At 37.5% G+C, this 25,109-nt stretch overlaps 1 protein-coding gene and 1 long non-coding RNA gene across 2 annotated transcripts in view; one reads left to right on the top strand and one right to left on the bottom strand.

Moving 5' to 3' along the window:
- Window positions 1–887: 887 nt before the first annotated feature.
- The window catches only part of tmtops3a (teleost multiple tissue opsin 3a), a 39,300-nt gene continuing 15,078 nt past the window's right edge, over window positions 888–25,109 (bottom strand). Inside the window, exons 3-4 of the mRNA XM_061900007.1 lie at window positions 3,177–3,410; window positions 888–1,494 (exon numbers count right to left, since the gene is read on the bottom strand). Coding sequence (XP_061755991.1) covers window positions 1,321–1,494; window positions 3,177–3,410 — 408 coding nt within the window. The 3' untranslated portion in view covers window positions 888–1,320. The remainder of the gene's footprint in view (window positions 1,495–3,176; window positions 3,411–25,109) is intronic.
- On the top strand, window positions 11,844–23,883 carry LOC133552659 (uncharacterized). The gene is made up of 2 exons (XR_009806738.1): window positions 11,844–12,144; window positions 22,411–23,883. It is a non-coding gene; the product is annotated as an uncharacterized LOC133552659 (long non-coding RNA).

The raw sequence follows: 25,109 nt of genomic DNA, 5'->3' as shown, positions 1-25,109 counted from the left end.
TTTATTATGGCTCCACTGAAAATGTGAGCAATCAAAAGTATACGTACAGCAATGTTCATATTTGCTTCCATGTCCCTTGGCAAGTTTACCTGCAATAAGGCGCTTTTGGTAGCCATCCACAAGCTTCTCCTTAAATTTTTACCGCAAAATTGCTGCAGTTCAGCTAAATGTATTGGACTTGTTTCCTCAGCATTGTCCACACCTTTAAGGACTTTGGGAAGGCCATTCTAAAACATTCATTCCAGCCTGATTTAGCCATTCCTTTACCACTTTTGAGGTCATTGTCCTGTTGGAACACCCAACTGCGCCCAAGACCCAACCTCCCCCCTGATGACTTTAGCTTGTCCTGAACAATTTGGAGCTAATCCTCCTTTTTCATTGTCCCATTTAAAGCAGCAGTTCCATTGGCAGCAAAACAGACCCAGAGCATAATACTACCACCACCATGCTTGACGGTAGGCTTGGTGTTCCTGGGATTAAAGACCCCCCTCACCTTTTCTCCTCCAAACATATTGCTCACTTTTTGTTTCATCTGACATCACATGGACAAAAAAAGACATTCTGGAGGAAAGTTCTGTAGTCAGATTAAACAAAAAAAAAGGGTTATTTGATCACAATACCCAGCAATTTAGTTGAAGGAGAAAAGGTGAGGCCATTATTCCAAGGAACACCATGCCTACAGTCAATTATATATGTGTATGTATATGTATGTGTGTATACATGTATGTGTATTTATATGTGTATATATAGATATAGTTGTATATATATATATATGTGTGTGTATATATATATGTGTACAGTGTATATGTATGTATATACATGCATGTATATATATATATATATATATATATATATATATATATATATATATATATATATATAAACAAGGTTTTTCAGCCCAATGTGGTCCCCACGAGACTCCCTGGTTTATATGCACCACAACATACAGTATGTACAGTATCTACAAGGACAAGAAAAGACATTCTCGGTCACATATAACTTGATGTAAAAGTCACTTGTATGACGTTTGTGAAAGTCAACTTAGTTCCCGTTCTGTAGAAGTCCGACTAGAATTAAGAGTCGACGAATCAGTCCAGCGGAGTGTTGTTGTTAATGAGGGCACATGGTGGTGAACATCCTGATGACTGCGCTGTGGTGGTCTCGCTTCAGTCTGCTGCGTGTGGTCACATGACCTGCTTTGGCCGAGGTGAAACCTTGAAAGGAGCACACCGCTCGTCACAGACGGACTTACCATCAGCACCAGGCGGTCTTTGTGCAAAACCGACAATCACACTTTGACTTTGCTGAGAAGTCTGCTCGTCACTGAGCAACGTTCGCATGTGGCGTGTAGCGGACAACCAGGCCATGGCGGCCGCTGGGAGGACCGCGTGCAAGAGCAGATAACCTCTGTGACCTCGGGGTGGCTCGCACTTCCTGGACGGACTGCAGCGGCTCGGCTCTGCAGCGCAGCAAGGCCATCAGACATCTGTAGAACTGCAGGAGTACATAACAACATACATCTGTCAATTAACTCTTTAGCAGGAATATACTGAATTACAAACTCTCTCATTGAAGGCAAATAATACATTTCATCATGCAAAATAAATAATCTTGTTATTCTTCAGTTATTTTTACAAAAACCCATTTATAGTTATAAAAAAACATGTATAAATGACTCGCCATTTCACTAAAGCTGTAATATATTAATTAGTAAAATGATTAATTATTTTAATAGTATGTTTATTTGTATTTCATTATTACTAGTTCATTTCAAAATGAACGTAAACACATACATTTATTACATATTTGATCTATTATTATTATTACTAGTTTTGTTATCGTGACTATTTGTACTTAGGATATTTAAATATTTCAACAATGCTCAGTCGATTATAATAACGAATAATAATGTTTTTATAATTGAGCAATAAAAATAGAGGTCGTTCAGAATTGTAGGTAATTATAATCATTCAAATGGTTATTCTATAAATACAAATAAAATAGTATATTCTATAAATAATTACTTTTACAATCAGTTACTACTAATTACTATGAATTCATTTAAAACCCATATAATTAACCCAATATCATTACCTACCTGCTGTGTGTATGTATTGTGTATATATATATATATGTGTGTGTATATATATATATATATATATATATATATATATATATATATATATATATGTATAGAAATACATGTATGTATATATGTATGTGTGTATATATATGTGTATATATATGTATGTATATATGTATGTATGTATATATATGTGTGTGTGTATATATATATGTGTGTGTATATATATATATATATGTATAGAAATACATGTATGTATATATGTATGTGTGTATATATATGTGTATATGTATGTATATATGTATGTATATATATGTGTGTGTATATATATATATATATATATATATATATATAAGTGTGTGTGTGTATGTATATATATTATATATATGTTATATATATATGTATATATATGTGTGTGTGTATATATATGTATGTATATATGTATGTATGTATATATATGTGTGTGTATATATATATATATATATATATATATATATATATATAGTCATGATTTATATTGGGGTGTATATTGTAGCGTCCCAGAAGAGTTAGTGCTGCAAGAGTTTCTGGGTATTTGTTGTGTTGTGGTTATGTTGTGTTGCAGTGCGGATGTTCACCCGAAATGTGTTTGTCATTCTTGTTTAGTGTGGGTTCACAAAGTGTGGTGCATATTTGTAACAGTGTTAAACTTGTTTATACGGCCATACATATGTATATGTGTAAATGTATACATATGTATGTGTGTATGTATACATATGTATGTGTGTATGTGTACATATGTATGTGTGTATATGTATATATGTATGTATATATGTATACATATACATATATGTGTACATGTATACATATGTATGTGAGTATATGTATATATATGTATGTGAGTATGTGTATATATGTATGCACTGATTATTCTAGTCGCGTCATTCCTTGTTGCTAGGCAGAATAAGTGACGCACTCATGTTCTAAAGGGAAATGTGCAAAGTCAGGGGCACAAAGTTGCTGTTTGCTAAACCGCCTCACACGCTGGCGAAAGGACGGGACCAGTTGGCAATAACAGGAAGCAGATGTGTGCAATAAATCTCGCTCTCCTCACCTGGTTGTTGAAGAAGACGTAGATGACGGGGTTGATGACGGTGCTGAACTTGGCCAGGATGGAGGGCACCACGCTGGTGGATGGCGTGACTAGCCTGGCGCCCCCGAAGGTGGTGATGAGCGCCATCACGCCGTAAGGCATCCAGCACAGCAGGTAGCAGGACACCAAGGTCACCATCATCCTCAGGAGCGCCTGCTCTCTGCGCTGTGCTGTCACCGGGTTGATCTTACCCATCTACAACACCGGGTACACCACCCAGCAACACATTTATACATCATACACCAGGTACACCACCCGGCAACATATTTATACATCATACACTAAGCTAACGTTACGCTAAAAGCTAATTAGCCTTCACCTAAAGGACTGCGAGTGATAGAGGTAGAACAAATAAATGTGAAAATATTATGTACACAAGACCCAGGATAGCTCAATGGTTAAGACTGCTGCCTTCCATACAATACTACTAGGTTTAATTTCATAACCTTGGAAGATCAACCATAGTTCACTGATTACATTCCATCCATCCATCCATCTTCTTCCGCTTATCCGAGGTCGGGTCGCGGGGGCAACAGCCTAAGCAGGGAAACCCAGACTTCCCTTTCTCCAGCCACTTCGTCTAGCTCTTCCCGGGGGATCCCGAGGCGTTCCCAGGCCAGCCGGGAGACATAGTCTTCCCAACGTGTCCTGGGTCTTCCCCGTGGCCTCCTACCGGTTGGACGTGCCCTAAACACCTCCCTAGGGAGGCGTTCGGGTGGCATCCTGACCAGATGCCCGAACCACCTCATCTGGCTCCTCTCGATGTGGAGGAGCAGCGGCTTTACTTTGAGCTCCTCCCGGATGGCAGAACTTCTCACCCTATCTCTAAGGGAGAGACCCGCCACACGGCGGAGGAAACTCATTTCGGCCGCTTGTACCCGTGATCTTATCCTTTCGGTCATGACCCAAAGCTCATGACCATAGGTGAGGATGGGAACGTAGATCGACCGCTAAATTGAGAGCTTTGCCTTCCGGCTCAGCTCCTTCTTCACCACAACGGATCGGTACAACGTCCGCATTACTGAAGACGCCGCACCGATCCGCCTGTCGATCTCACGATCCACTCTTCCCCCACTCGTGAACAAGACTCCTAGGTACTTGAACTCCTCCACTTGGGGCAGGGGCTCCTACCTGCTGTGTGTATTACATTTGTATATGAGCAAAAACAAAGTATAAATTGGACCTAGGATGGCTCAATGGTTAAGACTGCTGCCTCTCAAGCGGTACTACTGGGTTCGAATTCACAACTATGAAGATAATGTTTTTTGTTTCACATCGATCATAGGTCACTGCTTACATTTGTATATGAGCGAAAACCAAAACAATGAGGCAGTCAGAATTGCTCAATGGTTAAGACTGCCACCTCTCACGCGGTACTAATGGGTTCAAATCCATAACTTGGAAGACCTTGTTTTTTGTTTCGCCTCCTGCCTCTCGTGCGGTACTACTGGGTTCAAATCCACAACTCAGAAGATACTGTTTTTTGTTTTGCATCGATCATAGTTCACTGATTACATTTGTATATGAGCGAAAACCAAACCTTAATGGGACCCAGGATAGCTCAATGGTCAACACTGTGGGCTCATAATACAGGGGTAGTGAGTTCAAATCCCATACATGGACTCAGTAATGTGACTGTATGGCGTCAAAACGACATACATTGGGGGGTGTTTCTTCTCCCCCACACAGAGTAATGTTATGTGCTAGTTGTTTGACTAACTTATAGTTCAAAAATTCACTAAACACTAAAGATAATAATAATCAAAAATAAATTGTCAAAAAGTCAATGATGACACCTCAGGGGTTACCTGTGGGTGTGTGTGTGAGTGTGTGTGAGAATGAATGAGTGTGTGCGAGTGAGTGTAATTCCTGAGGTGGGTGGGAATAGGAATATAAAGATAATAAAAAAAAGAACGTTGTCCAATGACCTCTCCTGGGTACAATTAAAATAAAAAAGGCTAATTGTAATTGGATAAAAAAAAAATTAAATAATTATTTTTAACATTACATGGAAGAGGTGACTCAGTCACAATATATGTCACCGTGTAGCCTTCAGCCAATTTTATAAACTACATGTCAACCCAAACTGGATTCGAACCCAGCACCCTCCAACCGGAGTCAACAGCCTTAACCACTAGGCTATTCTGGGTCTTGTGGAATATGTTTTTTTTTTCATACACAAATGTAATCCAGGACTCCTGGCTCAGTAATTAATGATGAGGTAGGATAAAAAGCCATCGTTCAGAGCTGGGTTTGAAACCAGCACCTATCGTTCCGAGTCAGCAGTCTTAACCACTGGTCTATCCTTGGTCTTGGGAAGAGAGGATTGTTTTATACACAAATAAAATCGACGACTCCTGGGTTAGTAAAGTATGATGAGGTGTAATAAAATACTGTTGCCTTTAGTAGGATTCAAACTCACTAACTCTCATTCCAAGTCAGGAGTCTTAACCATTGAGCTATCCTTGGTCTTGAGAAGCATTGATTTCTTTCCATACACAAATGTTATCTACAACCCCTGGCGCACGAAATTATGTTGAGGTGGAACAAAATACTACCAATCAGAGTAGGATTCGAACCCAGTATTTTTTGTTGTAATTCAACAGTCTTAACCACTGGGCTAACCTGGGTCATGTGTTGATATGAATTTGATCGAGTGTGATGGGTCAAATTAAAAGAATAATTTCGCCACACCCCGTGTGTGCGTGACAATCATTGGTACTTTAACTTTAACTTCTAACTACAGCGAAAAAAATAGTACAATAGCAATAGGAGAGACTATTCATCCCTGATCACTAGATCATTATGGAGTTTACGTAGGCTTTATGAAGCAGTTACATTATTATATCAAGAATATATATGTATGTATATAAATACAGTATATATATATGTATATATTAGGGGTGTGGGAAAAAATCGATTTGAAAACGAATCAAATCGAATATGATGTGCGATTCAGAATCGATTCTCTTTTTTTTATTGATTTTTTAAAAATTATTTTTTATTTTTATACATTTTTTATTTAGATTTAATTTTATTTTTTTAATCAACAGCAATACCATAACAATGTAATCCAATTCCAAAAGCCAACCTGAGCCAGCAACACTCAGAACTGCAATAAACAGAGCAATTGAGAGGAGCCACAAACACCACACAGAACAAACCAAAAGTAGTGAAACAAAGATGAATATTATCAACAACAGTATCAATATTAGTTATAATTTCAGCATAGCAGTGATTAAAAATCCCTCATTGACATTATCATTAGATATTTATAAAAATAATAAAAAAAGAACAATAGTGTCACAGTGGCTTACACTTGCATGGCATCTCATAAGCTTGACAACACACTGTGTCCAATGTTGTCACAAATATACAATAAGTCATATTTTGGGTTCCTTTAATAGTTAAAACACATCTACATAATTGCAATCAGTTGATAAAACATTGTCCTTTACAATTATAAAACATTTTTTTAAAAACATCCACTACTCTGCTAGCATGTCAGCAGACTGGGGTAGATCCTGCTGAAATCTATGTATTGAATGAATACAGAATCTTTTTGAATCGGAAAAATATCGTTTTTGAATCGAGAATCGCGTTGAAGCGAAAAAAGATTCATTATCAAATCGTGACCCCAATAATCGATATTGAATCGAATCGTGGGACACCCAAAGCAGCCATTATATATATATATATATATATATATATATATATATATACACACACACACACACACACACACACACACACACACACACACACACACACACACACACACACACACACACACATTATATACATGTACAACCACACATGTATAACCTTACAAATGTGTGTGTGTGTTTGTGTAAATACACACATACTGTATATACATACATAACTATACAAGTACACACACACATATATATAAATATACATATATACAAATATGTACACATATATTTATATATGTGTGTAAATGTGAATTTATATATATATATACACATTTACAGCACATACACATATATACATGTATTTATACATACACACACTATTATATATATATATATATATATATGTATATATACATATATATACATATATATATATATATATATATACATATACATACATATATGTGTATCCATCCATCCATCCATTCATTTCCTACCACTTATTCCCTTATGGGGTAGCGGGGGGCGCTGGCGCCTATCCATCCATCCATTTTCTGCCGCTTATTCCCGTTCGGGGTCGCGGGGGGCGCTGGCGGCTATCTCAGCTACAATCGGGTGGAAGGCGGCGTACACCCTGGACAAGTCGCCACCTCATCGCAGGGCACATATATGTGTATATGTATATGCATTTATTATATGAAATATTTTAATCTTAACGCATTTCATTCATTTACAATTCTGAATATATTTTAATCATATATATATTTTTATTTTATTTTTGATTTGTTCAAAAATATACATATTTTGCTGAAATATTTATATTTCTCAGCTTTTAAAATCGCATATTGTGACAGGCAATTAAAATTAATGAACACAATAACGTTACCTTAATTGCAACATCAATATTCATAATGTTGGGTATCATATTTTATGATCAAATACCACACAATATGTTGCAACATAACACAACACAACAAGCTTCTACATAACATCATTGCACATAAACAATAATACTAGTTTTTAAGTTATTTAATATGACTATTATTATTGCATTTAAAAAAAAACTTTTATTGTGCATTTATTGAACTAATTTGAATTACAGATGCACTCAATGTGGAAAATGATTATATTTGTACTTGGAGGCTTCATGTTTCATCTTTGGCGCCATCTAGTGGTAGAAGCTGCAACTTACACATCCAACAGAGGCATACTGTATTCCAGCCACACTTGTTCTCTGCGCATGCTCAATATCAGTCTTTTTGGTGAGCTCATCCTCGACATAACTTATCTTAGAATATCTTTGAAATGGTGACATCATCCCTCAATTAAACCTCAACTTCATGGAATAAGAATCGGGGGTTTTTTTGCGTCCATTCATAGGAGAAGAAACAAATCACTGAAGTAGTACTTGTAGAACTACTTCTGAGTAGTACATGAGTAATAATAACAACAAAGCCCTTTTGCACGGTGTTGTGGTCGTGTAGTGAAAGTGCAAACAATAATAGAATAGCAAAAGAGTCAATAATTCATAATCATTTAGTCTTGACAGAAACCTAATTTAATATTAAGCTCCGCCCACAACTGTACGGTGTTTTTGATGAGGGACGATATTTTTTTTTATGGATGTTTTACATACATCGTGTAATAATGTACTACAAAAACTATAAACGAATAATAATATACATTGTGTGGATTTTGAACGAATTATTCATAGATTTTTTTTGGTTAAGTAAATACAGGAAATGATATATAAATATAATAAAATAAAAACATGTTTCCCACAAAGAGTGGTTAAAAAATATTGTTCCACTTATTTGCTACAAAAAATTAATATATTTAAAAAAAAAAAATTTTTTTTAAACTCATGCTCCTGTTGAATAGAAGTGTATTATTTTTAAACAAATTATTGAACTGAAAAGAATGTAAAAATAAAAAAAGTTAGTAAAATAATTGCATTTAAGGATGTACTATGGATGCAAATTTCTCCTGAATTTTTTTTTGCTGTGTATTTACTACACTATAGTTAATGTATATATATATATATATATATATATATATATATATATATATATATATATAAACATATATATACAGTATATATATATATATATATATGTACATGTATATAAATATACATACATATATATATTTATATATAATAAATATATATGTATACATGTATAGATATAGATATAAATATATATACATATATATACAGTATATTTATTTATATATATATAATATATATACACACTGTATATATATATACATATATATAGTGTGTGTATGTATATATATATATATATATATATATATATATATATATATATATATATATATATATATATATATATATATATATATAAAATTCAAATACATTGTTGTGATTTATGGGAACACATATCATATTTTCTTTAAAAAAATTACATTTTAAATTAAATTCTGAAAAAAATACTGTAAATATTTATACAAAATTGTTTGCCCTTTGAATTTGCCACTACTAAAAATATGTAATGTCTATGAATTTTAAATAAATATAAGATAATGTCAGTTGTAAGTCCATATGAGGTCGTCCTATTGTGTTAGTGAAGTCACTATTCTCCAGCAACAATGACAAAAATATTGTTTTTTCCAGCATGTTTCCGACACATAACACAGAAATACAAAACAGAATCCTTTATAATGACCTCATTGAATACATAATTTATAAACACATTATTATAATTTCTATTTTTCTGCTAAGAAAAAAGCTCAATAAAATGCTAGAGAAATACTGTAAATATAAATAAAATAATTTCTGTCCTCATATTTACTTCTACTAAAAGATGACATTGAAATGAAAAACATGCATATTAGTTGAAACTGCACTGATCGTATTAAAAGTAACTTTTCTGCTGCAACCAATCAAAACATTTTCTTTTTTTTCTATTTTTAACATATCTACTACAATAAAAACACAGAAAAATCCTTATTACCTTTAAAACAAACTCCTTGAAATACATCCATCCATCCATCCATTTCCTACCGCTTATTCCCTTTCGGGGTCGCGGGGGGCGCTGGCGCCTATCTCAGCTACAATCATTTTATCATTTTATGAACAAATTATTATGTTTTCTTTTTTGTTCCAGGTAAGAATAAAAGCTAAATTAAATGTTGGAAAAATACTGTACAGACTGTATAAATACACTATGTTTTATCCTCATACTTATTGCTACTAAAAAACAATGTATATGAAATTTAAATTAATACAAATTCATATTAGTTGAAACTGCATATTAGATTAGATCCCATTGTCCAAAAGCCAAAAGCAGTGAAGTTGTCCCCTTGTGTAAATGCTAAATGAAAACTAATCCTTTTCAACTTATATTCAATTGAATAGACTGCAAAGACCAGATATTTTATCTTCACACTGACAACCTTTGTTCTTTTTTGCAAATAATCATGAAGTTAGAATGTAATGGCAGCAACACATGTCAAAAAAGGCATTTTTACCAGTGTGTTACATGGCCTTTCCTTTGGACAACACTCAGTGCAGGTTTGGGAACTGAGGAGACACATTTTTGAAGTGGAATTCTTTCCCATTCTTGCTTGATGTACAGCTTAAGTTGTTCAACAGTCTCCTGCATCATATTTTAGCCTTCACATATTTTCAATGTCTGGACTACAAGCAGGCCAGTCTAGTACCTGCACTCTTTTACTATGAAGCCACGCTGTTGTGACACCTGGCTTGGCATTGTCTTGCTGAAATAATCAGGGGCGGCCATGATAACAACATATGTTGCTCCAAAAGCTGTATGTACCTTTCAGCATTAATGGTGCCTTCACAGATGTGTAAGTTAGCCATGCCTTGGCCACTAATACACCCCCATACCATCACACATGCTGACTAGAACACTTTCACCCTACAACAATCACTAATACACCCCCATACCATCACACATGCTGCCTAGAACACTTTCACCCTACAACAATCACTAATACACCCCCATACCATCACACATGCTGCCTAGAACACTTTCACCCTACAACAGTCCGGATGCTTCTTTTCCTCTTTGGTCCACAGTTTCCAAAAGCAATGTGAAATGTAGACTCGTCAGACCACAGAACACTTTTCCACTTTGCATCAGTCCATCTTAGATGAGCTTGGGCCCAGCAAAGTGTTTCTGGGTGTTGTTGATAAATGGCTTTGGCTTTGCATAGTAGAGTTTTAACTTGCACTTACAGATGTAGCGACCAACTGTAGTTACTGACAGTGGTTCTCTGAAGTGTTCCTGAGCCCATGTGGTGATATCCTTTACACACTGATGCCGCTTTTTGATGCGGTAGCGCCTGAGGAATCCAAGGTGCGTAATATCATGGCTTACGTGCAGTGATTTCTCCAGATTGTCTGTAGCCTTTGATGATATTACGGAGCGTAGATGGTGAAATTCCTAAATTTCTTGCAATAGCCCGTCGAGAATTTGCTCAGGCATTTGTTGACAAAGTGGTGACCCCTCGCCCCGTCCTTGTTTGTGAATGAGTGAGCATTTCATGGAAGCTGCTTTTATAGCCAATCATGGCACCCACCTGTTCCCAACTATTCCGTTCACCTGTGCCATGTTCCAAATAAGTCTTTGATGAGCATTCCTCAACTTTCTCACTCTCTTTTGCCACTTGTGCCAGCTTTCTTGAAACATGTTGCAGGCGACACATTCCAAATGAGCTAATATTTGCAAAAAATACCAAAGTTTGTCAGTGTGAAGATCAAATATCTGGTCTTTGCAGTCTATTCAATTGAATATAAGTTGAAAAGGATTTGTTTTTATTTGGCATTTATTTACACAGGGTGACAACTTCACTGCTTGTGGGCTTTGTATTAGGGAAGTAAGTAGTCTCCAACAACCAATCAGCAGACAGCACGGCGTTGAGCTCCACCCAAATAAGGAAAGGGGGTGTGTACCTAATGACTTGTCCAGTGCTGCACTACAACCGTGTGGATGTGATGCGTTCAAAGCCCCGGAGAGAATAGCGACAGTGATGGTGTTTTTGACCTCAATGAGTTTCTAACAAAAGCCTGAGGCTGAGGTCTTGCTGAGGAGGAAACAGTCACCAAGTCTGCGATGCCCCACCGCTATCCAGCACCGCCGCTCCCTCGGGCGCGAAGAGGAAGATGGTTCTTGAAGACCAGCTAAAAATACCTGGCGGCTGGATGATTCGATGATGGCGGCGTCAGAGTTCACGCAGAGAAGGAACACGCCTTCATTTGCAATCATTGCGATGACGCCTTCTTTTATGTAAGAGCGTGACTCACTCACTCACTCACTCACTCACTCACTTGGCCCTGAATACCTCGCCCTACTTCCTCCCTCGAGCAGTATTATCACTTACCCACCAGTGTCTCACGTTTCCAATTGTTCCAAACATCCATTGAAGGCAACATCACCTTTTAATTGAAGTTACTTACACTAGCTCTTATGTAGTTATACAGTAGATACTCAGCTAGTGGGTGAGACTTTAACTAACTAGTAACTCCATTCGTATTGCTCTTAGTAAGTTAAAGGCCTACTAAATGAGATTTTCTTATTCAAACGGGGATAGCAGGTCCATTCTAAGTGTCATATTGGATCATTTCACAATATTGCCATATTTTTGCTGAAAGGATTTAGTAGAGAACTTTTGGTCGCTAATAAACAAAAGCCTTGCCTCTACAGGAAGTGGCAGACGATGTGCGCGTGACGTCACGGGTTGTGGAGCTCCTCACATCTGAACATTGTTTACAATCATGGCCACCAGCAGCGAGAGCGATTCGGACCGAGAAAGTGACGATTTCCCCATTAATTTGAGCAAAGATGAAAGATTGGTGGATGAGGAAAGTTAGAGTGAAGCACAAAAAAAAGAAAAGAAAAGGAGACGGCTCCAGGCGGCGGCAGGGTGAGCGTTTCAGATTTAATTAGACACATTTACTAGGATAATTCTGGAAGATCCCTTATCTGCTTATTGTTTTAATGAGATTGTAAAGTCATACCGGAAAGTCAGATGACTGCGGTGAACGCCAGTGTCTCAGAGAAGCCGAGGAGCCAAGATCACAGCTGCCTTTTTGACAACTGCAGGACGAGGTCGCATAATCCACTAAGAACTGACTTGATATTGCAATTTTCCCATCCAAAAACTTGCTGGTTGACGTAGAGAAACATGTTCGCTCAACCGCTCTGTGTTAAAGCTTCACAACAAACAAACAAACAAACAAACACCGGCTGTGTTTTGGTTGCTAAAGGCAGCTGCAATCCACCGCTTTCCACCAACAGCATTCTTCTTTGACGTCTCCATTATTAATTGAACAAATTGCCAAAGATTCAGCAACACAGATGTCCGAAATACTGTAATTATGCGATGAAAAGAGACGACTTTTAGCTGTTAGTGGTGCTGGGCTAATATGTCCGCTACAACCCGAGACGTCACAAACACGCGTCATCATTCCGCGACGTTTTCAACAAGAAACTCCGCGGGAAATGTAAAACTGTAATTTAGTAAACTAAAGCGGCCGTATTGCAATGTTAATATTTCATCATTGATATATAAACTATCAGACTGCGTGGTGGCTAGTAGTGGCTTTTAGTAGGCCTTTAACTGAGGTTACTTACACTAGCTTTAGCCAGTTATACAGTAAATAATAAGATCGTCAGCTAGACTTTATTTAACTAGCAACTCCGTTCGTATTGCTCTTAGTAAGTTAACAAGTAGCTTGGGATAAAAAGACTAGTGTTTAGTTGGTTTGATTGGTAGATAAGTATAGCTAGCCAGCTAACTATTACGATTATTTATTATTTAACTGGTGACTCAATTTTGAGTGTCTTGGTTAGTTTAAAACTAGTATTGCAGTTAGTTAGTTCATTAGCTCGTTAACAAGATAGCTTGCATGAGAGCACAACAAGATTCTCCACCGATAACTTGTTTGGATTTCTGATTAGTTAACTGGTTAGTTAATGCTAATGTCATTGCGTCTAGGAGGTAGTTTGTTAGTTAGCAGGATTGTGTATACGTTGTACAAAATAACACCAGCAAATTGTCTCACGTTTCCTAATGTTCAAAACTGCCATTGAAGGCGACATCGTCTTTTAATTGAGGTTATTTACACTAGCTTGTAGCTAGTTATACAGTAGATAATAAGCTAGTCAGCTAGCAAGTGAGACTTTATTTAACTAGTAACTACATTCGAATTGGTCTTAGTAAGTTAACAAGCAGGTTGGGATAAAAAGACTAGTTTTTAGTTGGTTTGATTGGTAGATAAGTATAGCTAACCAGCTAACTAACTGGTGACTCGATTTTGAGTGTCTTGGTTAGCTTAAAACTAGTATTGCAGTTAGTTAGTTCATTAGCTCGTTAACAAGATAGCTTGCATGAGAGCACAACAAGATTCTCCACCGATAACTTGTTTGGATTTCTGTCAGTTTGTTAGCCTAATGATTGGTTAACTGGTTAGTTAATGCTAATGTCATTGCGTCTAGGAGGTAGTTTGTTAGTTAGCAGGATTGTGTATACGTTGTACAAAATAACACCAGCAAATTGTCTCACGTTTCCTATTGTTCAAAACTGCCACTGAAGGCGACATCGTCTTTTAATTGAGGTTATTTACACTAGCTTGTAGCTAGTTATACAGTAGATAATAAGCTAGTCGGCTAGCAAGTGAGACTTTATTTAACTAGTAACTACATTCGAATTGGTCTTAGTAAGTTAACAAGCAGGTTGGGATAAAAAGACTAGTTTTAGTTGGTTTGATTTGTAGATAAGTATAGCTAGCCAGCTAACTAACTGGTGACTCGATTTTGAGTGTCTTGGTTAGTTTAAAACTAGTATTGGCGTTAGTTAGTTCATTAGCTCGTTAACAAGGTAGCTTGCATGAGAGCACAACAAGATTCTCCACCGATAACTTGTTTGGATTTCTGTCAGTTTGTTAGCCTAATGATTAGTTAACTGGTTAGTTAATGCTAATGTCATTGCGTCTAGGAGGTAGTTTGTTAGTTAGCAGGATTGTGTATACGTTGTACAAAATAACACCAGCAAATTGTCTCACGTTTCCTATTGTTCAAAACTGCCATTGAAGGCGACATCGTCTTTGAATTGAGGTTATTTACACTAGCTTGTAGCTAGTTATACAGTAGATAATAAGCTAGTCAGCTAGCAAGTGAGACTTTATCTAACTAGTAACTCCATTCGTTTTGCTCTTAGTAAGTTAACAAGCAGGTTGGGATAAAAAGACTAGTTTTAGTTGGTTTGATTGGTAGATAAGTATAGCTAACCAGCTAACTAACTGGTGACTCGATTTTGAGTGTCTTGGTTAGTTTAAAACTAGTATTGCAGTTAGTTAGTTCATTAGCTCGTTAACAAGATAGCTTGCATGAGAGCACAACAAGATTCTCCACCGATAACTTGTTTGGATTTCTGTCAGTTTGTTAGCCTAATGATTAGTTAACTGGTTTGTTAATGCTAATGTCATTGCGTCTAGGAGGTAGTTTGTTAGTTAGCAGGATTGGGTATACGTTGTACAAAATAACACCAGCAAATTGTCTCACGTTTCCTAATGTTCAAAACTGCCATTGAAGGCGACATCGTCTTTTAATTGAGGTTATTTACACTAGCTTGTAGCTAGTTATACAGTAGATAATAAGCTAGTCAGCTAGCAAGTGAGACTTTATCTAACTAGTAACTACAGTCGTATTTCTCTTAGTAAGTTAACAAGCAGGTTGGGATAAAAAGACTAGTTTTAGTTGGTTTGATTGGTAGATAAGTATAGCTAACCAGCTAACTAACTGGTGACTCGATTTTGAGTGTCTTGGTTAGTTTAAAACTAGTATTGCAGTTAGTTAGTTCATTAGCTCGTTAACAAGATAGCTTGCATGAGAGCACAACAAGATTCTCCACCGATAACTTGTTTGGATTTCTGTCAGTTTGTTAGCCTAATGATTAGTTAAGTGGTTAGTTAATGCTAATGTCATTGCGTCTAGGAGGTAGTTTGTTAGTTAGCAGGATTGTGTATACGTTGTACAAAATAACACCAGCAAATTGTCTCACGTTTCCTATTGTTCAAAACTGCCATTGAAGGCGACATCGTCTTTTAACTGAGGTTATTTACACTAGCTTGTAGCTAGTTATACAGTAGATAATAAGCTAGTCGGCTAGCAAGTGAGACTTTATTTAACTAGTAACTACATTCGAATTGGTCTTAGTAAGTTAACAAGCAGGTTGGGATAAAAAGACTAGTTTTAGTTGGTTTGATTTGTAGATAAGTATAGCTAGCCAGCTAACTAACTGGTGACTCGATTTTGAGTGTCTTGGTTAGTTTAAAACTAGTATTGCAGTTAGTTAGTTCATTAGCTCGTTAACAAGATAGCTTGCATGAGAGCACAACAAGATTCTCCACCGATAACTTGTTTGGATTTCTGTCAGTTTGTTAGCCTAATGATTGGTTAACTGGTTAGTTAATGCTAATGTCATTGCGTCTAGGAGGTAGTTTGTTAGTTAGCAGGATTGTGTATACGTTGTACAAAATAACACCAGCAAATTGTCTCACGTTTCCTATTGTTCAAAACTGCCACTGAAGGCGACATCGTCTTTTAATTGAGGTTATTTACACTAGCTTGTAGCTAGTTATACAGTAGATAATAAGCTAGTCGGCTAGCAAGTGAGACTTTATTTAACTAGTAACTACATTCGAATTGGTCTTAGTAAGTTAACAAGCAGGTTGGGATAAAAAGACTAGTTTTAGTTGGTTTGATTTGTAGATAAGTATAGCTAACCAGCTAACTAACTGGTGACTCGATTTTGAGTGTCTTGGTTAGTTTAAAACTAGTATTGCAGTTAGTTAGTTCATTAGCTCGTTAACAAGATAGCTTGCATGAGAGCACAACAAGATTCTCCACCGATAACTTGTTTGGATTTCTGTCAGTTTGTTAGCCTAATGATTAGTTAACTGGTTAGTTAATGCTAATGTCATTGCGTCTAGGAGGTAGTTTGTTAGTTAGCAGGATTGTGTATACGTTGTACAAAATAACACCAGCAAATTGTCTCACGTTTCCTATTGTTCAAAACTGCCATTGAAGGCGACATCGTCTTTTAATTGAGGTTATTTACACTAGCTTGTAGCTAGTTATACAGTAGATAATAAGCTAGTCAGCTAGCAAGTGAGACTTTATTTAACTAGTAACTACATTCGAATTGGTCTTAGTAAGTTAACAAGCAGGTTGGGATAAAAAGACTAGTTTTTAGTTGGTTTGATTGGTAGATAAGTATAGCTAACCAGCTAACTAACTGGTGACTCGATTTTGAGTGTCTTGGTTAGTTTAAAACTAGTATTGCAGTTAGTTAGTTCATTAGCTCGTTAACAAGATAGCTTGCATGAGAGCACAACAAGATTCTCCACCGATAACTTGTTTGGATTTCTGTCAGTTTGTTAGCCTAATGATTAGTTAACTGGTTAGTTAATGCTAATGTCATTGCGTCTAGGAGGTAGTTTGTTAGTTAGCAGGATTGTGTATACGTTGTACAAAATAACACCAGCAAATTGTCTCACGTTTCCTATTGTTCAAAACTGCCATTGAAGGCGACATCGTCTTTTAATTGAGGTTATTTACACTAGCTTGTAGCTAGTTATACAGTAGATAATAAGCTAGTCAGCTAGCAAGTGAGACTTTATTTAACTAGTAACTACATTCGAATTGGTCTTAGTAAGTTAACAAGCAGGTTGGGATAAAAAGACTAGTTTTTAGTTGGTTTGATTGGTAGATAAGTATAGCTAACCAGCTAACTAACTGGTGACTCGATTTTGAGTGTCTTGGTTAGTTTAAAACTAGTATTGCAGTTAGTTAGTTCATTAGCTCGTTAACAAGATAACTTGCATGAGAGCACAACAAGATTCTCCACCGATAACTTGTTTGGATTTCTGTCAGTTTGTTAGCCTAATGATTAGTTAACTGGTTAGTTAATGCTAATGTCATTGCGTCTAGGAGGTAGATTGTTAGTTAGCAGGATTGGGTATACGTTGTACAAAATAACACCAGCAAATTGTCTCACGTTTCCTAATGTTCAAAACTGCCATTGAAGGCGACATCGTCTTTTAATTGAGGTTATTTACACTAGCTTGTAGCTAGTTATACAGTAGATAATAAGCTAGTCAGCTAGCAAGTGAGACTTTATCTAACTAGTAACTACAGTCGTATTTCTCTTAGTAAGTTAACAAGCAGGTTGGGATAAAAAGACTAGTTTTAGTTGGTTTGATTGGTAGATAAGTATAGCTAACCAGCTAACTAACTGGTGACTCGATTTTGAGTGTCTTGGTTAGCTTAAAACTAGTATTGCAGTTAGTTAGTTCATTAGCTCGTTAACAAGATAGCTTGCATGAGAGCACAACAAGATTCTCCACCGATAACTTGTTTGGATTTCTGTCAGTTTGTTAGCCTAATGATTAGTTAACTGGTTAGTTAATGCTAATGCCATTGCGTCTAGGAGGTAGTTTGTTAGTTAGCAGGATTGGGTATACGTTGTACAAAATAACACCAGCAAGTTGTCTCACGTTTCCTATTGTTCAAAACTGCCATTGAAGGCGACATCGTCTTTTAATTGAGGTTATTTACACTAGGTTGTAGCTAGTTATACAGTAGATAATAAGCTAGTCAGCTAGCAAGTGAGACTTTATTTAACTAGTAACTACATTCGAATTGGTCTTAGTAAGTTAACAAGCAGGTTGGGATAAAAAGACTAGTTTTTAGTTGGTTTGATGGGTAGATAAGTATAGCTAGCCAGCTAACTAACTGGTGACTCGATTTTGAGTGTCTTGGTTAGCTTAAAACTAGTATTGCAGTTAGTTAGTTCATTAGCTCGTTAACAAGATAGCTTGCATGAGAGCACAACAAGATTCTCCACCGATAACTTGTTTGGATTTCTGTCAGTTTGTTAGCCTAATGATTAGTTAACTGGTTAGTTAATGCTAATGTCATTGCGTCTAGGAGGTAGTTTGTTAGTTAGCAGGATTGTGTATACGTTGTACAAAATAATGCCAGCAAATTGTCTCACGTTTCCTATTGTTCAAAACTGCCACTGAAGGCGACATCATCTTTTAACTGAGGTTATTTACACTAGCTTGTAGCTAGTTATACAGTAGATAATAAGCTAGTCAGCTAGCAAGTGAGACTTTATTTAACTAGTAACTACAGTCGTATTGCTCTTAGTAAGTTAACAAGCAGGTTGGGATAAAAAGACTCGTTTTAGTTGGTTTGATTGGTAGATAAGTATAGCTAGCCAGCTAACTAAATGGTGACTCGATTTTGAGTGTCTTGGTTAGTTTAAAACTAGTATTGCAGTTAGTTAGTTCATTAGCTCGTTAACAAGATAGCTTGCATGAGAGCACAACAAGATTCTCCACCGATAACTTGTTTGGATTTCTGTCAGTTTGTTAGCCTAATGATTAGTTAACTGGTTAGTTAATGCTAATGTCATTGCGTCTAGGAGGTAGTTTGTTAGTTTGCAGGATTGTGTATACGTTGTACAAAATAACACCAGCAAATTGTCTCACGTTTCCTATTGTTCAAAACTGCCATTGAAGGCGACATCGTCTTTTAATTGAGGTTATTTACACTAGCTTGTAGCTAGTTATACAGTAGATAATAAGCTAGTCAGCTAGCAAGTGAGACTTTATTTAACTAGTAACTACATTCGAATTGGTCTTAGTAAGTTAACAAGCAGGTTGGGATAAAAAGACTAGTTTTTAGTTGGTTTGATTGGTAGATAAGTATAGCTAACCAGCTAACTAACTGGTGACTTGATTTTGAGTGTCTTGGTTAGTTTAAAACTAGTATTGCAGTTAGTTAGTTCTTTAGTTCGTTAACAAGATAGCTTGCATGAGAGCACAACAAGATTCTCCACCGATAACTTGTTTGGATTTCTGTCAGTTTGTTAGCCTAATGATTAGTTAACTGGTTAGTTGATGCTAATGTCATTGCGTCTAGGAGGTAGTTTGTTAGTTAGCAGGATTGTGTATATGTTGTACAAAATAACACCAGCAAGTTGTCTCACGTTTCCTATTGTTCAAAACTGCCATTGAAGGCGACATCGTCTTTTAATTGAGGTTATTTACACTAGCTTGTAGCTAGTTATACAGTAGATAATAAGCTAGTCAGCTAGCAAGTGAGACTTTATTTAACTAGTAACTACATTCGAATTGGTCTTAGTAAGTTAACAAGCAGGTTGGGATAAAAAGACTAGTTTTTAGTTGGTTTGATTGGTAGATAAGTATAGCTAACCAGCTAACTAACTGGTGACTTGATTTTGAGTGTCTTGGTTAGTTTAAAACTAGTATTGCAGTTAGTTAGTTCTTTAGTTCGTTAACAAGATAGCTTGCATGAGAGCACAACAAGATTCTCCACCGATAACTTGTTTGGATTTCTGTCAGTTTGTTAGCCTAATGATTAGTTAACTGGTTAGTTGATGCTAATGTCATTGCGTCTAGGAGGTAGTTTGTTAGTTAGCAGGATTGTGTATATGTTGTACAAAATAACACCAGCAAGTTGTCTCACGTTTCCTATTGTTCAAAACTGCCATTGAAGGCGACATCGTCTTTTAATTGAGGTTATTTACACTAGCTTGTAGCTAGTTATACAGTAGATAATAAGCTAGTCAGCTAGCAAGTGAGACTTTATTTAACTAGTAACTACAGTCGTATTTCTCTTAGTAAGTTAACAAGCAGGTTGGGATAAAAAGACTAGTTTTAGTTGGTTTGATTGGTAGATAAGTATAGCTAACCAGCTAACTAACTGGTGACTCGATTTTGAGTGTCTTGGTTAGTTTAAAACTAGTATTGCAGTTAGTTAGTTCATTAGCTCGTTAACAAGATAGCTTGCATGAGAGCACAACAAGATTCTCCACCGATAACTTGTTTGGATTTCTGTCAGTTTGTTAGCCTAATGATTAGTTAACTGGTTAGTTAATGCTAATGCCATTGCGTCTAGGAGGTAGTTTGTTAGTTAGCAGGATTGTGTATACGTTGTACAAAATAATGCCAGCAAATTGTCTCACGTTTCTTATCGTTCAAAACTGCCATTGAAGGCGACATCGTCTTTTAATTGAGGTTATTTAGACTAGCTTGTAGCTAGTTATACAGTAGATAATAAGCTAGTCAGCTACCAAGGGAGACTTTATTTAACTAGTAACTACATTCGAATTGGTCTTAGTAAGTTAACAAGCAGGTTGGGATAAAAATACTAGTTTTAGTTGGTTTGATTTGTAGATAAGTATAGCTAGCCAGCTAACTAACTGGTGACTCGATTTTGAGTGTCTTGGTTAGTTTAAAACTAGTATTGCAGTTAGTTAGTTCATTAGCTCGTTAACAAGATAGCTTGCATGAGAGCACAACAAGATTCTCCACCGATAACTTGTTTGGATTTCTGTCAGTTTGTTAGCCTAGTGATTAGTTAACTGGTTAGTTAATGCTAATGTCATTGCGTCTAGGAGGTAGTTTGTTAGTTAGCAGGATTGGGTATACGTTGTACAAAATAACGCCAGCAAATTGTCCTCACGTTTCCTATTGTTCAAAACTGCCATTGAAGGCGACATCGTCTTTTAATTGAGGTTATTTACACTAGCTTGTAGCTAGTTATACAGTAGATAATAAGCTAGTCAGCTAGCAAGTGAGACTTTTTTTTAACTAGTAACTACATTCGAATTGGTCTTAGTAAGTTAACAAGCAGGTTGGGATAAAAAGACTAGTTTTAGTTGGTTTGATTTGTAGATAAGTATAGCTAGCCAGCTAACTAACTGGTGACTTGATTTTGAGTGTCTTCGTTAGTTTAAAACTAGTAATGCAGTTAGTTAGTGTTGGATTTGGTGGTCTTTTTATTTCCTCGTCAGATTTTACAACAGCTGAAGTGTGAGCCTTTTACATCGACCTCGAATTTGGAATGTTGGAATGAAGACATAACAATCTGTTATCTCAACTGTCCGAGGTAGGGAGGAGAAGAAGAGGGGCGGGTGAGAGTGAGTGAGGAGGGAGAAACGGCCATTTTAGGATTAGATCAATTCGGACCGTGCCTTTGAAATGTTGTATCTAGATTGATCTCCCAAGGCGTTTTGGTTATAAAATATCAAAATGAGCAACCTCTGTCTCTTATTGATTTAAAAACAGCTTATGTGTCATAAAAGAACCTGGGGGGCTTTGACCGAAGGAAGAACGGGTCAGAACGCAACATTAGTTAATTACCTAGTTAACAAAATAGCTTACATGAGAGCACAACAAAATTCTCCATCAATAACGTGTTTGAATTTCTGTGAGTTTGTTAGCCTAATGATTAGTTAGCTGGTTAGTTAATGCTAATGTCATTACCTCTAGGAGGTCGTTTGCTAGCTAACAGGATTGTGTATACGTTGTACAAAATAATACCTGCAAATTGTGCAGGACTGGAAGCTCATTAGCTGGGTTATTAGCTCGTAGCTATACTTTTTCAGATGTTCTTGTAATCAGACAATATTTTTGGTATATTAGATGCAATCTTTACCTGAGATGTTTCGCCTGTCAGCTGTTCTTATAGGCATGGCCAACCAGACGGACCTGTCAAGTCTATCGGGTGTGTTACCCCCCCACCGCTTGACGATTAATGGAGGAGGGAGTCCCAGGTATGTTCAATCGCCTACTTAGTCGATCGTTTGAATGTGCTACTTTCTGTGCCGATGACTTTGCCGCTGTCTCGGTCCATGATGTGATTCTTTATTTTGCAATGATCTGATATGGCTGATTTGAAGACTCCCTGTTGGGATTTTTGTTTTAGGCTTCTTGTAAACCTTCCAGGTGTCTCTTTTTCACATTCTTTCTGGTTTTCTTATAGGATTTTCTGCATGATTTAAATGGGATTTTGTAAATCAATCAATGTTTACTTATATAGCCCTAAATCACTAGTGTCTCAAAGGGCTGCACAAACCACTACGACATCCTCGGTAGGCCCACATAAGGGCAAGGAAAACTCACACCCAGTGGGACGTCGGTGACAATGATGACTATGAGAACCTTGGAGAGGAGGAAAGCAATGGATGTCGAGCGGGTCTAACATGATATTGTGAAAGTTCAATCCATAATGGATCCAACACAGTCGCGAGAGTCCAGTCCAAAGCGAATCCAACACAGCAGCGAGAGTCCCGTTCACAGCGGAGCCAGCAGGAAACCATCCCAAGTGGAGGCGGCTCAGCAGCGCAGAGATGTCCCCAGCCGATACACAGGCAAGCAGTACATGGCCACCGGATCGACTTTGCATTTCTTGTCTTGTTCTATTTGGACTTTTGAATGTACAAGAGAGTGTCTTGTTTTTGTGTGAGGTTGAACTCTTGTGTTTATTTGGTGTTTCTTGATGACCCGCTGTATTGGTTCACTTATTCTAATTTATGTTAAGGTTATAACCTCATTGTTATTTATTTCAGCTTTTTCTTTTTGAGTTTCTTCTTTGTTCTCTTTGCCTTGTTTTTGTCAGGCTTTTCCCTGACAGTTTGTCTATGTTTTAGTTTTTTCCTCTGCATTTGTCTGTTTCCTCTGTGTTTAGTATCTCCTGCCTTTAGTTCCTGTCTAGTGCTCTTATTTTGTCAGCTTCCTGTCTTGTTCCCTGAGTGCTGTGTTCCTCCTCAGCTGCGGCTGATTGGCACCTGGCCACACCTGTTGCCAATCAGCCTGCTCCTATTTGTATTGTCATTTGTATTGTCATTGCCTCATGTCACTCTTGTGTCTTTGCTACCTGTCGTGTCTGGCATCATTTCAGCTATTACCTGTCGTGCTACATCTTGTCCTGGTCGTCGTAGCGGTAAGCTGTTTTTGTTAGCATTAGCCATTTCCAGTTTTTCCTGTTGGCTACCCGCTAGCTTCCACGCTAGGTCCTTTTTTGTTTCTTGCTAACTTCTATGCTAAAGACCCTTAGTTTGTTTTTCCGCCCATGTGTCCGCTTTTTGTTTGTACCCTTTGTTTGCTCTAGTTCTAGTATTTTAAATTAAAACCATGTTTTCCCATGCAATGCCTGCCTCCTTCTCTGCATCCTGGGGTTCGACATCAAATACCCCTGACAGTTTTGTACTTGTTGTTCCCCTTTTTTGATGGCCCAGGTGGGATATTGGCACTTTTTGAGTGCCGAGTGGAGGAGCAGTTGGCGCTAATACGCATCAGTGCCACCTGCAGCAGTGTTTTTCAACCACTGTGCCGCGGCACACTAGTGTGCCGTGGGAGATGATCTAATTTCACCTAATTGGGTTAAAAATACATACGGGTACAAGCGGCCGAAATGAGTTTCCTCCGCCGTCTGGCGGGGCTCTCCCTTAGAGATAGGGTGAGAAGCTCTCCCATCCGGGAGGAACTCAAAGTAAAGCCGCTGCTCCTTCACATGGAGAGGAGCCAGATGAGGTGGTTCGGGCATCTGGTCAGGATGCCACCCGAACGCCTCCCTAGGGAGGTGTTTAGGGCACGTCCAACCGATAGGAGGCCACGGGGAAGACCCAGGACACGTTGGGAAGACTATGTCTCCCGGCTGGCCTGGGAATGCCTCGGGATCCCCCGGGAAGAGCTAGACGAAGTGGCCGGGGAGAGGGAAGTCTGGGTTTCCCTGCTTAGGCTGTTGCCCCCGCGACCCGACCTCGGATAAGCGGAAGATGATGAATGGATGGATGGATGGGTTAAAAATATTTAGTAATTATAATTTATAATCTGCAAATGTGCTGTTGTTGAGTGTCGATGCTGTCTGGAGATCGGCAGAGTAATTGTGTAATACTCTTCCATATCAGCAGGTGGCAGCAGGTAGCTAATTGCTTTGTAGATTTGGGGAAAAGCGGGAGGCAGGGTGCAGGGAAAAAGGTGTCTAATGCTTAAACCAAAAATAAACAAAAGGTGAGCGCCCCTAAGAAAAGGTATTGAAGCTTAGGGAGGGCTATGTAGAACAAACTAAAACTGAACTGGCTGCAAAGTAAACAACAACAGAATGCTGGACGACAGCAAAGACTTACTGTGGAGCAAAGACAAAGTACATCCAAAAACGACATGACAATCAGCAATGTCCACACAAATAATGATAAAAACAAGTGAAATATTCTTGATCGCTAAAACAAAGTAGATTTGGGGAATATCGCTCAAAGGAAGACATGAAACTGCCAACAAAAGAGAAAAAGCCACCAAAATAGGAGCGCAAGACAAGAAATAAAAGATTACACACAGGAAAACAGCAAAAAAGTTCAACAGGTGGTGACAGGTGGT

The sequence above is a fragment of the Nerophis ophidion genome, linkage group LG05 (genome assembly GCF_033978795.1).
Source record: "Nerophis ophidion isolate RoL-2023_Sa linkage group LG05, RoL_Noph_v1.0, whole genome shotgun sequence".
Lineage (NCBI taxonomy): Eukaryota > Metazoa > Chordata > Actinopteri > Syngnathiformes > Syngnathidae > Nerophis > Nerophis ophidion.
The sequence above is the reverse complement of the archived record's forward strand: the minus strand, read 5'-3'. Positions and strand labels throughout refer to the sequence as shown.